Source organism: Cydia fagiglandana, chromosome 4 (genome assembly GCF_963556715.1).
Source record: "Cydia fagiglandana chromosome 4, ilCydFagi1.1, whole genome shotgun sequence".
Taxonomy (NCBI): Eukaryota; Metazoa; Arthropoda; class Insecta; order Lepidoptera; family Tortricidae; genus Cydia; species Cydia fagiglandana.
In genome coordinates this window covers 13870857-13887876 of record NC_085935.1, presented here as the reverse complement: position 1 = coordinate 13887876, position 17020 = coordinate 13870857, and the positions used below count along the sequence as shown (strand labels likewise).

At 36.5% G+C, this 17020-nt stretch overlaps 5 protein-coding genes across 5 annotated transcripts; 2 read left to right on the top strand and 3 right to left on the bottom strand.

Annotated features, from left to right (window-relative positions):
• The first annotated feature begins 314 nt into the window (after positions 1-314).
• Positions 315-3459, top strand: LOC134663776 (V-type proton ATPase subunit d). The gene is made up of 4 exons (XM_063520260.1): positions 315-522; positions 1221-1729; positions 2101-2355; positions 2724-3459. Exons 1-4 carry the CDS (start codon positions 402-404, stop codon positions 2883-2885), a joined length of 1047 nt encoding a protein of 348 aa, XP_063376330.1. The 5' UTR covers positions 315-401; the 3' UTR covers positions 2886-3459.
• Positions 3460-4049: 590 nt separating this feature from the next.
• On the bottom strand, positions 4050-5209 carry LOC134663777 (probable tRNA(His) guanylyltransferase). The gene is made up of 2 exons (XM_063520262.1): positions 4537-5209; positions 4050-4370 (listed from the first exon to the last, which is right to left on the bottom strand). The coding sequence occupies exons 1-2, from the start codon at positions 5125-5127 to the stop codon at positions 4053-4055; spliced, it is 909 nt and encodes a 302-aa protein (XP_063376332.1). The 5' UTR covers positions 5128-5209; the 3' UTR covers positions 4050-4052.
• Positions 5210-6141: 932 nt separating this feature from the next.
• On the bottom strand, positions 6142-8218 carry LOC134663775 (conserved oligomeric Golgi complex subunit 6). Its single transcript, XM_063520259.1, has one exon. It carries the CDS (start codon positions 8133-8135, stop codon positions 6270-6272), a length of 1866 nt encoding a protein of 621 aa, XP_063376329.1. The 5' UTR covers positions 8136-8218; the 3' UTR covers positions 6142-6269.
• Positions 8219-9447: 1229 nt separating this feature from the next.
• On the top strand, positions 9448-11056 carry LOC134663774 (large ribosomal subunit protein uL15m). Its single transcript, XM_063520258.1, has 3 exons — positions 9448-9676; positions 9844-9998; positions 10404-11056. The coding sequence occupies exons 1-3, from the start codon at positions 9575-9577 to the stop codon at positions 11029-11031; spliced, it is 885 nt and encodes a 294-aa protein (XP_063376328.1). The 5' UTR covers positions 9448-9574; the 3' UTR covers positions 11032-11056.
• An 847-nt stretch (positions 11057-11903) lies between these two features.
• LOC134663773 (adenosylhomocysteinase) lies at positions 11904-16232 on the bottom strand. The gene is made up of 4 exons (XM_063520256.1): positions 16071-16232; positions 15349-15539; positions 13489-13641; positions 11904-13043 (listed from the first exon to the last, which is right to left on the bottom strand). The coding sequence occupies exons 1-4, from the start codon at positions 16090-16092 to the stop codon at positions 12117-12119; spliced, it is 1293 nt and encodes a 430-aa protein (XP_063376326.1). The 5' UTR covers positions 16093-16232; the 3' UTR covers positions 11904-12116.
• Between the last annotated feature and the right edge of the window lie 788 nt (positions 16233-17020).

Genomic DNA, 17020 nt, shown 5'->3' with positions numbered 1-17020 from the left:
AAGTATATAAAGCCCACTTGGTGCGGTCATAATATTCTTTCTCGCTCTAAATTACAGCTGTGTCGCACGTACGGTCAAGGTCGCGGTGCGGTAGTCTGTACAGCTTTAAAAGCAAACGAAAAGTATGTTCGCTAACCACCTGATGGTAACATGGTAATACGTACGAGTGTATTGAATACGAGAAAATTGAAAATGATTTATAAAACTTTATAATAATTCACGAATTTTATAAACGATTTATTTTCATCGATTTTATTAACAAGTTTTGAACGTACGAGCGTCTTTTGTCTATGGCCATATCATATGATCAATGATCGACTGACTGTTTCATTCTTCTATCTCTGGGTAGGAGGATTTACGAACCGCAGGAAAAGCCTAAACTCCCAATTAATCCCATCAAAATGAAGGGAGCCATCTTCAACATCGATTCTGGATATTTGGAGGGATTGTGCCGTGGTTTCAAGTGTGGAATCCTCAAGCAAGCGGACTACTTGAACTTGGTGCAATGCGAAACATTGGAAGGTAACTTTGTTCACACTTTACTGTAAGATCTTTACAATTTCAACAGATTCTCATTCTACTAATGGTCTTGAATTAGTTATTTTGCCATTAGGATACTCAAATCAAGCACTGTACAAGTTTTGAAGGAGCTGACACACCTTGTCGTACTTAAATTGTTTGTAAACTTGTCAACCATTAAAGGGACCTTCCAGCTGATGATCACATCCCAATCATTCAATTTGCTTGCACCTTCAGAGGGCTGTTAATAGTCTTCAATCTTTAAACAATGATAGATTTGCTACACAAGTTTTTATAGGTAGTTCATGCATTAAAGGAATAAACTTAAAGTATCTCCTAAGGGGGTTCGGTAATTCCTGCTGAATAATCAATATTTTATTCATATTGCCCTGTTTTTGTTTAATATTGGTAGGCTTATTTAATATCCAAATGTTCAAGGTTCTCTACTGTGGTCATGTGGTCTGTGTCATGAATGAATTTTATTAAAGTTGAGTTTTTTGGATTATTTGCAAGATTGTGCTGTTTATATGCTTAAGCATAAACAACATAAGTTTTACGAACAGTTTGATATGTCAACTTTACAAATATACACTCACTGGACCTGCTTCAAATATCTCAAAATATGAACATTTAGTAACAGAGGGTTCTGGTGCTAGTTTGACAAATAATATATTTATAAACCTTATTTCTTATTATTTTAGATTTGAAGCTCCACCTGCAAGGGACAGACTATGGAACTTTCCTGTCTAATGAGCCCAGCCCTCTGGCAGTATCCACCATTGACGACAAGCTGCGTGAAAAACTCGTCATCGAGTTCACGCATCTGAGGAATCACTCTGTGGAGCCACTATCTACCTTCCTAGATTTCATTACGTACAGCTACATGATTGATAACATCATCCTGCTGATCACTGGCACCCTGCACCAGCGCCCAATCTCTGAGCTGATCCCCAAATGCCACCCTCTGGGCTCCTTTGAGCAGATGGAAGCCATTCATGTAGCTGCTACTCCAGCTGAGCTGTACAATGCTGTCCTGGTGGACACACCTCTGGCTCCCTTCTTTGTTGACTGCATCAGCGAACAAGACTTGGATGAGATGAACATTGAGATCATCCGTAACACTCTATACAAGGCGTACTTGGAAGCCTTCTTTGATTTCTGCAAACAGATTGGTGGAACTACTGCCGATGTCATGTGTGAAATTTTGGAGGTAAGGTTTTTCATCATCCTAATGAATATTTAAACTTTGCTAGGGAGTCTAATTAAATCTCACATTAGTCTAAGTCTGTTAGTAATTCCCATTTGATTTATAAGGCTCATCCACATGATAATATTGTTATAAGAAGAAATTCTTGTAAAGGAAACTAAGAAATCATAATTTATTTAACCCCTGGAGCACCCCAAAATTTCCGTAGTATGGAACTCCTATACTAGTTACCAGCACACGTGTCTGTGTAGGGCGCTCCACGGGTTAATAATGGTCGAAAATTATTGAATTACTATCATTATCTACATGAGAATAAGGTTTGATATAATTTTCGTTTTTTGATCCAATCGTAATGTGACTTAATTAAATCGTAGTTCGAGGCCGACCGCCGCGCTATCATCATCACCATCAACTCTTTCGGCACGGAGCTGTCCAAGGATGACCGCGCCAAGCTGTACCCGCGCTGCGGCAAGCTCAACCCCGACGGGCTGGCGGCGCTGGCGCGCGCCGACGACTACGAGCAAGTGAAGGCCGTGGCCGAGTACTACGCAGAGTACCAGGCGCTGTTTGAGGGTGCTGGCAACAATGTTGGCGACAAGACTCTTGAAGACAAGTTTTTTGAACATGAGGTAACTATGCTTAACACTTTCGCAACCAGGCAAAAAACGGCGCACTACCCCAGAAACCGGTCGTCTATATCTGCGTACAAAACAACCCGCTGGGCGGGTTGTCCGGCATCTGAGCAAACATTTCGAGTGCCTACCAGGCGGGTTCTCGGTAGTCAAAGTGTTAATCATTTTGATATTCCATCTCAGGTCATATAGAGAATTTTCTTAGAATTCACGCTGTTAATATGTAATAACTTGGATAAAAAGTTGCAACTCCATGACTCAGAAACATAAGTGTTCTATAATATAATAATAAAAACACATGGCAAAAAAAGTAAATGAAAATATCTTAAAATTATGAATATTGACATGTGTTGTCCCATTTCCAGGTGAGCCTAAACGTCCACGCCTTCCTGCAACAGTTCCACTACGGCGTGTTCTACTCGTACCTGAAGCTGAAGGAACAGGAGTGCCGCAACATCGTCTGGATCAGCGAGTGTGTCGCGCAGAAACACAGAGCAAAGATTGATAACTACATTCCCATTTTCTAAAAGTTTTATGTATGTTTGCTTTCAAGTTACATCCAGACTTGCATACATTATGTAAATATGAATATTGTTTTCCATTAAAGTGAGGTCAGACATTTACTCCATGAAACAGGAAATGATAACATAAAAGTTTACCATTGTTATTTTCAAGTAAGACAATTATAAAAGTAGGCTAATATTTTAATTATTTCTTGTATGTTAAATAAATATTTATTTCAGAGATTTTATAGTACTATCAATGAAACTGTATTATGCACTCAAAACTCAAATATGTTAAAAACACTGTAATGAAAGGCAACCTATATTTGTAATTTAAAAGTTTTGAGGAAATTATAACCTATTTATTTATAATATTGATCCTTGTAAGTTATAAAATTAATTCTATCAATGAAGAAGCATTTAGCAGAACATTGGCTCCATCACAAGCCAAGCAGATTCTGGAATGGCAGCACAGCCTATCAGTCATCTTATCTATTGGATGATTCCTAAAATATTCTTTACTGGAGAGTAGAGAGTTGCCTAACATTAAAAGTATGAATATTGTATTAGATCGATTATTAAACTGTATAACTGTTAAGTGTTTTTATTTTATGCTTAAGTTAGGTAAAAACTTACATACAACATTCATCCTTCTCTCATAATTGCTAGTTGGAGATGAACCCCTTTTTTGACATAAAGTGATCATCGTGATATTATATATTACTATATTACGAAAAGTAAAAAAAAAAAATCCTATATTGTAAATTTGATCAAAATCGAGACATTTTCGTGAACCAATTTACAAATATTACCACATATTACTCATTTCATGAGACAAACATCTAATTTTCTGTTTTAGAATGAATAACAAAAAATGTAAACATTTAAGTCTATGAGTACTTGTAATTGCTATGAGAATTGACTATTTAAATGGTATGATCTAAGTAATTGTACTTAAATAAAAATTGCTGAATAGTCTTAACACAGTGAAATTAATTATCTGAAATCTAACCTATAGACCACCCATAGTACATGTAGGTACCATGTAATTACTTCAATTTTATTTAAGCTATTTTAATTTAGTACAAACAGAAATTCAATCATACAACTTTAGATTTCAAATTTAATTACTCATTTTTCTTATATGGTGGGCCCTAGGAGAATAAGGAAAAGATTTTATTAAATATAATGTTATAATTCTTTATTAAATATATTTATTTGTTCATTAATTATGTCTGTTGCAGGCCCATTGTATACTAAAGCTTCTTTTGGCCTCTCTAATAATAAACTAGCATGTGCTTTCCAGAAGCTGTCTTTAAGCATATCATCATGGACATCAACAATCACCAACTTTTGTACACTTGCATCATTGTTAACTATCACAGTTTTCCTTAGCAATATAGTGCCTCTCTTGGATATTTCTGGTTCATTATTATAGTTTATATTGAATTCTTTAAACAGTATTTCATTTTTATCCGCTGACACTGTGCCACACAAACGCTTCTCAGCCTGAAACAATAAAGAATAAACATAAAATATACTCCCCAATCATTCAACTGCCAGTCAGCCATAGCTGATAAAGGTTACAGTATAAAATTGCACGTTAAAAATGGTTGTGGTGGTCAGGGTTAAATATTTAAGTGCTGTAATTCAATTTAATTATTAGCACACTTACCTCACTTGGAGTGAAATTTCCTTTTAAAACTAAATTCCAGAATGTTGTGTTGTACAGGTTGTTAATGTGCACATCTGCTTGCCTCCACTTCATATAGTCTATCAAATTTTGATCAGATGGATATAAGACCACACGTCCGTCAAAAGTCGGCGGGTATTGCAACGTTTCGTCTCCAAAAAACTTGTTCCAGTAATAAACATATGACGAAGAAAACTTGCTGTTAACCACAGTTAAAAGTTTAGCCGCACGTCGCTTGTAAAGATTTGCTTGTTTTTTAAAAATAAACGAGTATTCGTCACTTTGGCCAAAGGCCATCAATATTTCGTTAAAGTCTTTCATGACTCGAAATGCCACATAATTCATGAGCTTGAGTGCTCTAAGATCATTAGGTTTTTCAAACTTATGATCATCTGAAAACTTGTGAAAACACTTGCCGTCAAGCCTCACGACAATCCAGGAATTTGGTAGTAAAGTGTCATCTAGTTCGAACTTTTTAACATATTCAAAAGAACTTTTAGCCATTGTTTGAATAATAAAATTACGCCTGGGTTTAAGTAATGATTTTGTGAACCTTTCTAATAAACAATGCATTTCACGATGTGCCTATTAGACATAAGTCCTTTCAACAGGTTTACATTTTTGCACCACAGTCCACGCATGACAGTGACAAGTGAAAGTTGACACGACATTCACATACACGTTCGAAAACTCCGTCTTGTACCGTTCGGAATTTACCTTTAAAAACCATTTCATACCGAAATCATCAAATTTTGTGCATATAATAACTTATAGTTTTAAAAATATAATACCACTTTGAAGTGTATTTATTTAATATAAACAAAATAAAAACAATTATAAACTAAAATTAAAACTACATAAAGCTACAATTAAAATAACTACTAAACTAAAATAACCTATAAATAAAAATAACCTACAAATAAAAAACTGGCTCCAGTTCAGTGCCTTGGGGCATAATTAAGTGAATATACTAACTTATTCCTAACATTTTATTATTTCTTTATTTACATAAAGCATCTTGAACGCGCACGTCGTTAAAGCTCCTCCCGTGGTGCTCCTAGTAAAGTAGGAGGAAGCTAAGCAGTCTAAGCACATTGAATTTCGTACATAAGGATAGTATTCTACTTATCCAATTTTTTTTTCAATGTGCATTGCTCATAATCACAATGAGAAAGTGAGATACAATGACATTGGACAGGTGGAATACCACCCTTACGCGCCATTTCCTATCTCTATCACACACGCGTGAATATGTTGCTTTCCCTTTCATGATGCCGTTGGTGAATGCCAGTGTGCGTCCGGGACAGGAATATAATTATGGGCGTGCGATAGAGATAGAAAATGGCGGATCAATGTACGAAATTATTTGTGCTAAGCGTCCTTACTTTACAACGACGCTTTCGATTAGATTGTTGGATTGACACTAACAAGCTAAATAATATGTATTAATAAAACTTTAACCTGAATATGATTTATTGGAAAAGTCGTTACATATGTAGGTAATACCAATTAGGTACACTCAGAAAAAATAATATATATATACTTTTAATTTTTATTTATTTGATTATTTATACTTTTTCAAAATATTACAATTAAATACTTCCATAGTTAACTATGTCATCTTTATAATTCATATATTATCTTATAGCTACTATTATAATTTACAATATGTTAACTGTTTGTAATTTTTATTTTATATTCTGACTTAATTTCATCTACATAAGAAGTAGTTTATTGACCTCCTCTGGTGTTCTTTTCACAATATCTTGTGGGTTCACATACCCATTCATAGGATCGAAAACAGCTTGATACAACTGCCCATAAATAGCCAATATAACTTCAAAGGATCGCTTCTTAACAAACAACTTATGATTGTGACTTAGGAGTAAATTAAGTTGTGGCAGAGTGTACACTTCCGGAGATACAATAAACATATCGAATTTACTCAAAAACATTTTCAGTGTTGCTGTGTCCATTCCTGGTATAGCTGAAATGGGCCCGCTTGTTTTTTCCTGTAGAATAGTATAAATAGGGCCCAAATTTAAGTTTGCTACAAGGAAGCTTGCCTGTTCCGATGTTAAGGTGTCTATTTGAGCTTCTGACTGAGCTTGCAGCCTTTCATTGTATTCATCCATGATAGTATGAAGTGATAAAGTACATTGTATGTGGTAAATGCAATTCAAGGTGTACACAGACATGTCAGTAGAGCTGAGGTGACAGGCAGTTTCATTGATAGCATGCAGCAAGGGATCCAGGATATGAGTTGTTATAATTTTTTTATCCAAATTATTAATGTTATGAGTGGAATTCATTATGGCCAGTAAATCCCTCAAGAAACCCACTAAATTTGTGACAACTACGGAAGGATTCAGATCTGATGGTGGAGCTTTAACACCGTGGCTTAGTTCTCTCTGAATCTTGCTGTCCAGGGTTATTATAAATACCTCCTCACTCTTTTGCAGCAATTCTGTAAAGGTATCAATTAAGTGGCCTTTAGGCATCACAGCCTGAATGACTTCCTTATAGTAGTTTATTAAGTTAGATATAGACCATAGCACCAACGGGTCCTTATCAGGTTTCAGTATCAGCTCTGCTCTTACTTTCAATAAGGGACATAATGCTTCTGTGATGGTTGTTAATGCTTGGGTTATTTGATCATTTTTATCTGGTAGGTCACAATCTTTAAGCAATATTGCAAGATTTTCTTTCTCTATGGGTATAATTTGATAGACCCAAGTTAATATGTCTCCAATATATCTCTTTGCATCATTAGCATAAAATTCTATAGGCTTGGAACCACTGTCTGCACCCTTGGTGAGAGCATCTATAAACAATTGCACAATGGTGGCTTTCCTGGCTGTGCAATATTCATCTATGATATTAGAGAAAAGGACCTGTCGGTTTTGGAGCTTGGCCAAGGCTCTTGGCACTAGTGCATTGTTAGGCGAGTCAATACTGCGGCAAGCTCCAATGGTCCAGTGATACAGTTTTTCAATAGCCACCTCTTGTTGGATCCCTGTTATTTCCATGATATCAAAAGCTGAAGTTTGATACCAACATTTGACCAATGTTTTGCAATTGTCATTAAGCTTTTCAATTTGAGCCAAAGTTCCAAAAAAATCTGCAGTAAGTGGTGTCTTCACAGATACATTATAAATGTACTCATTTTGTTCCGTAGAGATATTAAAATTTTTGACAAATGCATCTACCCAAACTAATTTCTTTTCGGTCTTCTTTCTTTCAGATTTTAATTTGGTAGTTTGTGTAATTAAATGGTGCGTTTTGGTTTTCGAATCGTTTAACTTTTTTGACATATCTCTAACTGATGAATCCAAAGCACTTAGAGAATCCAGTAGTACCTGCAACTTTTCACTTACTTTATTGTACTCGATGGAAATAGTTTTGTTTACTAACATATCTCGTTTTTCTATTTCATTTACAAGCATCCGCCTAGTGTTGGAGGAATTCGATGTACACAGTCCAGATATTGTATTAAGTGCCTCACTGTTATCAGTCAATATGTGACTATCAAAAATTTTATTGATTCTTTTTCTTACAGGATTAATATAAATTGGCTCCATGTTACCGGTGGCTAGCTTTATATTTTTATACAGCAGACGTTAAATAGTTAATAAAATATCAAGGATCCACGTAGCTATTCCTATTCACAGATAAGTGTAAAATGTCAAAACAACAAAAGTGACAGTGACAATTGACGTGTTTTTTTAGGGTTCCGTACCCAAAGGGTAAAACCAGGTAAAACGGGACCCTATTACTAAGACTTCGCTGTCCGTCCGTCCGTCTGTCACCAGGCTGTATCTCACGAACCGTGATAAGCCCGCTCCAGACTATGCGCGTGAATCGCGGGCGAAGCCGCGAACGCGAGTGTGGAGTCGATTTCGCTGTCTGGGAACATCGACGCCACACTTGCGTTCGCGGCTTCGCGCCGCGATTCGCGCACGAGTGTGGAGGGGGCTATAGCTAGACAGTTGAAATTTTCACAGATGATGTATTTCTGTTGCCACTATAACAACAAATACTAAAAACAGAATAAAATAAAGATTTAAATGAGGCTCCCATACAACAAACGTGATTTATGACCAAAGTTAAGCAATGTCGGGAGGGGTCAGTACTTGGATGGGTGACCGTTTTCTTTTTGCTTTTTTTGTTTTTATTTTTTTGCATTATGGTACGGAACCCTTCGTGCGCGAGTCCGACTCGCACTTGCCCGGTTTTTTTTTACAATTATGGCCTGGATGCGAGTCTTTTAAGCCAAATTGACGTGTTTTTTGGGGCAGTGTTCCAAAACAAAATATTGCACTTGATTTTCCAAACACATGGATTTTAAACGACATACACACATAAACACCGTTGGCCGCTTTTACACCTGATACATTTAGGTCCCGTGAAAATCGAAATTTAATTATCTGCAGCTCTATCGCTCAAATTTGCAAGAGTGATAGGGAGGCAGATAACAATTTATCGATGGTAGCGGTAGGCCATGCCTTGGACCGTGTGTTAATTAAATTAAAATTCATTTATTTCGAGTATCTGTGACTCATAAGTACATACACAATTCAAATAAGGTTAAGGACGCAGCTATAAGTTAGAGCGAGAAAGAGAAATGTTGAGTACACCATGGTCGCTGTCCGGTGTAGTAGTCTGTTACGGAGAACGATAAGTTGCTAACACACTATCGCACCGCACCAAGGTCATTGTGGGACGCACCCATAAGTAAGAGGGAGAAAGAGATATCGCTTTCTCCCTTTTACTTATGGGTGCGTCCCACAATGACCTTGGTGCGGTGCGATAGTGTGTTAGCAACTTTAGAATTAATAGTTCGAATCGGCATCCTGCACCTGCCTTTATTTTGACGTTTACATATAACCTAAAAATTATCTTAATTTTATTATCTAACGTAAATTGCTGTGGTAAATTATTTTTAATTGAACACAGTGGAAAATACTAATTTATTAATGATTTAAATATAACCGCTTCCAAATAAGTTGTTGAAAAAATCATGGGGTCTCGCCAAATAACGGAGAAATCCCTGTCTATGATAAGATCACTACCCCGAATATCACTCGGAAATATACGTGATAATCCAGGCTCAAAAGTTACAGTAAGATGTTATACATATTAAAACCGCAACATTTATATTACTCTACACTTATTGTTTTCTTATATAATTAGCTAAGATTATTCAGAAGTCACTTAACACCCAATAGTTTACAACCCAACATTCACTAAAGTTGCTATAATAAACCTGATTATTTTCGTTTCTTACAGCAAAAAAGAGGCCGTGGGCAGCATGGTGGCGATAAACACGGCGCAGGAAACAAGGGATCAGGGCAGAGACAAAACTACATGCGGCTGGGCTATGAAACTGGCAACAACCCTTTTTACCTAAGAGTCCCCCAGGAACATTACTATAGAGGACACCAGTAAGTGACTGTCAATTTATAAGTCCTGCAGTTTTTATTTTTTTCTGGAGGGATACATTTTGTTATTTATAGGAATCTCAGGCAGTAAGTAGAAAGTTGCTGAGTTTTGGAACTAAATCTAGTTTATACCTACACATACCTATATAACAATTTTACTAAACATAAAAATTAAATCAGCATCATGCAGCCAAGCCTGCAAAAAGCCAGCTTATAGTAATAATGAATTCTTACCAATCACTCAGTTCAGTTAATTAATATTGTTGTTTTAGTTGAATATGCTCATTACTTTGTTATTGTAAAACCCTAGCTGGTAATCTTGTAACAAATAAGGTTTGACATCCTAATTTGTGGAAATAATGTTGATTGTATGTGTTGTATTTTCAAATTTTATTTTTAATGTTTCAGCTTCAGACGACAATATCCTCCACTCTCTCTGCAGAAGTTACAGAGCTTAATAGATACAGATCGTGTGGATTTATCAAAGCCTATTGATATAGCGACTGTCATAAAATCAGGCTTGTACACTATTCACCCGGATCAAAAGCATTTTGGTATAAATTTGACTGATGAAGGAGCCGACATATTTTGTGCCAAAATAAACATAGAGGTGCAATGGGCCAGTGAGCAAGTGATTGCAGCTATTGAGAAAAACGGTGGAGTCATTACTACCGCATATTATGACCCACACAGTCTTATGCTTCTTAAGAATCCTAAAAAGTTCTTTGAGTCAGGTCAGGCCATCCCTCGGCGTATGATTCCTCCACCTGACGCTATTGAGTATTATACAAGTGCCGAGTCAAGAGGATATTTGGCTGATCCAGAAAAGATATCACAAGAAAGATTGAAACTAGCCCAAAAGTATGGATATCAATTACCTCAATTGGAAAAGGGCCCTAAATATACCATGTTAAGCATCAGGAAAGACCCCAGACAAATTTTCTATGGTCTAGAACCTGGATGGGTTATCAATTTGAAGGACAAGTGTATTCTTAAGCCCAAAGTTGAAGAGTTACTTCAATTTTATGCTTCTTAATATATATATATTTAAGAAATAGTATTTATATTGTAGGAACAAAGGTTATAAACAGAAACGGAACTCTTTAGAAGTTTCATACAAAAACTAGGGCTACCATTGGTCTGGGTTTCATAATTTTTGTCCTTGTAGCCCATTTTGTAAAGGTCTATACTTTGTTTTAACATTAGAAAAAGGGTAAACAATCTTGACATGTCTTTTATTGAAAAACGCTATTGTAACTAGCATATGAAAACAAAAAAATTTAAACAATTGCTATGTAATTGTTACATATTTGCTGCGACTTATTTTTCAGAAGTGTAGTGTAATTTTTTTTTATAACAAATGAAACCATACTTTTTTAGGGAAGATCGTACCATTTGATACCCGGATCGTACTTTTAGTTTTCACTGCTCTGGCAAAATTGGTACCTATTTCCTACTAGAATGCATGAAGCTAGAGTCAGACCGTAAATAGACTGCAGTGATTTTGATAGCCCACGCAGTGCAAGTGTCATTTTAAACGTCAAACTTCTATGAAATTATGACGTATAAATAACACTTACGCTGCGTGGGCTATCAAATCCGCTGCAGACTTTTATGGGTGGGACTATATACTAGAATGTTTTTGTCCATTATGGATCATTTACATGACTGTTTATTTTGTTAAGTATTTGCATTTTATTACTATGTATTAATGACATATATATCGTGTCGTACATCGTCACACACACACACTAACAACTAATGCTGAAATTAAAAAGGTTCCCATAAATAATATGTGCCTTTCATTATTTTCCCTGAACATGTTAGCAAAATATAAAGCATAGAAAGACGAATATTTTGTCCAAGTTTTTCGCATTAAATATAAGTAAGACAAAATAAAATACTGTATAATGTTTGAAAACAAATGCATTTATTAGTATATTGCAGTTTATAAAAGAGTTATATAACACTTGCACTTATATGTATATCTACACATTTAATTTCATAATGTGTGATCATCAATTACATGCTGGTAAGAATCACTGAATTTTTTTGTAATATATTTAAGTAAATAGCCAGACACAAGTTTAATTATTATTTCCAGTCCTATGATCTTAAAATTTAGTATCTGTAGTGATCTGGCTTGTATGGACCTTCAACAGGAACACCAATGTATTTGGCTTGTTTGGGAGTTAACTTGGTGAGTTTGACTCCCAGGTGGTCCAGATGTAGAGCAGCTACTTCCTCATCAAGCTTCTTGGGTAGAGTGTGGACACCAATAGGATAATTCTGATGAGCCGTCCACAATTCAATTTGGGCCAATACTTGATTCGTGAAAGAATTAGACATGACAAATGAAGAGTGGCCTGTAGCACAGCCCAAGTTAACCAGACGACCGGCTGCTAACACAATAATATGATTGCCATTTTCAAGTTCATAACGGTCAACCTGAGGCTTGATGTTCACTTTCTTGGCATTGTTTTCCAGCCAAGCAACGTCTACCTCACAATCAAAGTGACCAATGTTGCAAACAATTGCATCATCTTTCATTCTTAAGAAGTGATCTTTGGTGATGATGTCAAGGTTGCCAGTGGTGGTGACAAAGATTTGTCCAACCTCTGATGCTTCTTCCATTGTGGTGACTTGGAAGCCTTCCATTGCTGCTTGAAGGGCATTGATAGGATCAATCTCTGTAACAATAACCCTGCCTCCAAATCCTTTGAAGGCTTGGGCGCAACCCTTGCCGACATCTCCATATCCAGCTACCACACAGACTTTCCCTGCAACCATAATGTCTGTCGCCCTTTTGATTCCGTCCAGCAGAGACTCCCTGCATCCATATAAGTTGTCAAACTTACTCTTTGTGACAGAGTCATTTACGTTGATAGCAGGTACCTTCAGTGTTCCTTCTCTGAACATCTTGTACAGATTGTGAACTCCTGTGGTAGTTTCTTCTGAAATGCCCTTAATACCTTCCAAGTACTGGGGATATTTCTTGTGCACCAAGTTGGTCAAATCACCACCATCATCCAAAATCATGTTTAAGGGCTGAAACAAAAAAAAATCTGTTAGATTTTGTTAATCCATTAAAACATGTAATTAATAAATTAGGACTATTGTCTCTATTCTCTTAGTCAGTGCCCAGCAAGGGTATATTCCTCAATTGTTTAAGCATGTTTGACTAATAACTCTAGTAAGTATCGACCATTGGCTCGCGCGGCAGCCGCGCGCAATGGATACCGGGCTGCCGCGCGAGCCAACTGGATCATTGGCGCGCTCGAACGCGCCGCGCGACGAACCATTCATTGAATGGTTGGTCGTGAATGCCAATATGGAGACGGGCCTGTGGTCAACATGTTAATGCCCAATACATGACACCCTGAATTCACCTATATTGACAGTGATTTATGTTTTGTTGACATGTACTCTATATATATTATTGTAAGTGACGAGTGTAGAGAGTAAACAACTACTTTGATAATAGTATATTCACCTTTCCATCAGCAAAGACAAGTGTTTGTTCTATGCACCAGATGTATTCTTCTTCGGTTTCACCCTTCCACGCGTAGATAGGAATGCCGCGGGCGACCAGGGCCGCCGCCGCCTCGTCCTGTGTGCTGTAGATGTTACTGCTGGACCACTGGACCTGTGGGACACAAGAAAACATTACATGAATTGGTGGTTATTTCCACTAGTTACCACCAAGTTGGGAATTATTTTCCCACCATTCACTGGTAACTACTGGGACAAAAAATTCCCAGTAGTTGCCAGTGTTGCCACTGGTAAACGGTGGGAAAAAAAATCGCAGTAGCTACTAGGGAATAACCCGAGTTGGTTGACAGATATGAAAAAAAAGACCGGTCAAGTGCGAGTCGAAATCACGTTCCAAGGGTTCCGTATATTACAAAAATTTTAACAATGTACTTTTTTATGTGGAACGTGAATGAAATGTCTTTAATAAACCCCAGACGCACGAGTGATCCTATAAGATAAGGGTTCCGTTTTTTCCTTTTGAGGTACGGAACCCTAAAATTTGAGGAGACTAGAGTTTGGAATGGGTCATGGTTGTGGTATCATACACCATGCAAGATTTTTTCATTGTGTAATAGTAGAATTAATATATATGTATTGTGTAAAATTAATAACATGTTACTTCAGCAAAGATACTAATAATAAGATATTGTTTTTATGTATATGTTTACATAAAATGAACTACACAGTTCAAAGGTGGAAGATAAAGATGACAAAATATGATGACGATATTAAAATGACACTGTTATTTAATTCCTTGCTATGATAATGAAATTACCCATACATTTAATAAATGTGATATGAGGTTATTAGTTACACAGGGTGGTAAAAAAATAACTACATTCCCGTTGCCAGGGAGGTTTTGGGATTATACTGAATAACTTTTACTATGGGACCAACCCCAAAATCACTGGTCCATTTTCTATGATGGGAGGGTAATTTTTCGCGATTTCGGGGTTGGTCATATAGTAAAAGTTGCTCAGTATAGATGTACAGCAATGCCCAATTCGCACACTAGAGTGACTTGCAGATCTGTATCCAACTTGTACCAATTGTACCACAAATAGATATGTAATGTGTAACTTAGATAGGAACTGTCTGGAAGGCAGGTCTTATCTTTTCTATCTATCTATGTATAGGTATGATATTTGAACATGACTTGCTGTTTAATGAATTATGGATGAGGATGACATATATATGTAAACACAAAGAAGGGAGGCCAGTAGAGGTAATATTTTCAAGCCGCCATGAGGTACCTTTTCCCATGGAACATTACATATTTTTGAGCTCTTTGTCATTAATGACTTTTAAGTATGGTTAACAGAACAGATTGTGAAATACATCAGATAGCATTGATATTTTCTGATGGAAAATGATAAGCAATTGTCAGTCAAATCCAACGACTCAAGATAGGAGAACTGATTAGATATACAACTTATTTCTGCTGAAGATCTATTCCTTATTTATTACAATAGTGAGCTACTATTCAAGATGAAGTATTTACAATGTATGTACTTGTTTTTGCAAGTTGTATTTAACAAATATACATGGAAAAAAAATACCCTTTTTAAAATCAAATATTCATACATTGTCACTTTACAGCACATTAACTATTTCCTTTTTAACTCATTATAGCGCATATGTTCGCTCTGTGTGGACCTAGCTATATAAAATTTCAACAACACAACTTGACTCAACTCCAACTTCCAATTTCTGTCTTGTTCTATTAAATACTAAGGGCAAATGTTAACGGCCATGTGCTTTAATAGACTGGTTATAATTATACTTTAGAGATTGAAATGGATAATAATAATAGACTCACCTCAGCACCAAGTTCAATAAGAGTTTCGATGAGTACTGCAGTCTGGACAGTCATGTGAAGACTGCCAGCGATCCTGGCTCCCTTAAGAATCTGTGCAGGAGCATACTTGCGACGGCAGGCCATTAGACCCGGCATCTCTTTCTCTGCCAGCATGATTTCATTGCGGCCCAACTCAGCAAGCTTCTCATCAGCTAAAAAATAAAAATAACATTAATTAGTAATTTAAATTAATATCAAATCTGTATAATGTTGCAGATTTCAACAGATTCTAAGGTCTGCTATTTTTTAGCATTTTATTTCCTTATACAGTAGGTTAATTATAAATCTATGAAATTCGCTATCTGTTAAAAGATCAACAAATTTAATCTTTAGGATTACCAATATTGCTATGTTATCATTATCACAATAATAGATTAGTACAATGGGTATTAGCGTCCAGTACAAGTAGATAAGAAGCCATCTCAACAAGAAGAATAGTTGTTTTATGCAGCTTGTGTGACTACTGATATTAAAATTCTATTAATAGTAAAAATTACCTAAATAGAAGCATGTTATTAACATAACCTATATGCATAACCAGCATTATTTAGGTTGCATATGGTGAATTACAAATACCGGAACAAATTAATTTGAAATGTCTTGACCCAGCACCTACGGATATTATAAGTATTCAAATATGTTAAATAATTGTACGAAATAAATCTTATAAATACACTACTTACCAATTTTGTACGGGGGCTTCATTATAGTTGTGTTATTAACAAACTTAAGCAAATTTGCGGCTTTAAGTCGTTTTATATTTATTAAAAAATGTGATGAAATGCGTGCTGCGCGCGTAAAATGCGATTATAAAAGAAAATGCTTCAATCTCAATGTAGAATCGCTGCGAGACCGACAAGCGTGGACGACTTGACAGATCTGCTTCCCGCTCACCTCACCTCACCCCTCTCAGCATCCAATAGAGAACTTTGCACTCAAATAAAGCTGCGACTACACTACGATCTGTGACACTACGTTCTACTCGACGACGTCAATATTTCGTGTTTAGGGTTCCGTAATGAAATAGGAACCCCTTATAGGTTCTTCTTCCACGGTTTAGCTCTGTGACCGTTCTTTTCATTAAAAAGGCGACTGCATACTTAAAGTAAGGTCGTAAAACCCGTAAAATCACAAATAGTGTCGTTGCCATGGACGACCACGGTAAACTAAAAATCAATGGTATTTATTGTATCACAAGGGAGCCTAATCAGTGGCGGATTTCCCATAAGGCACAGTAGGCCCGGGCCTAGGGCGGCGAGATATTAGGGGCGGCAAATTGTGACAAAAAATTCGCTAATGATAACAAAAAATAACTCAATATTAGGCCAGGCAACGAATTTTCTAAAAAGGTACCTATAGAGGGAAATGCTTGAAACACAATTGTTGACTATACTTGGTCAAGCAGATCTTGTCATTAGAAAAAGGCGGCAAATTTGAAAAATGTAGGCGCGAAGGGATAGCGTCTCATAGAAAATTTGAATTTCGCGCCTTTTTCTACTGACAAGATTTGCTTGACCATCTATATGTACCTAACTTTATTTGGACTCTCTAGGAGGTGAACACATCAAAAGTCCTCGGCAGTAGCCCTTGAGCCGGGGGAAGAGAGGTTTGAAGGTCACATTTTTCAGTTTTT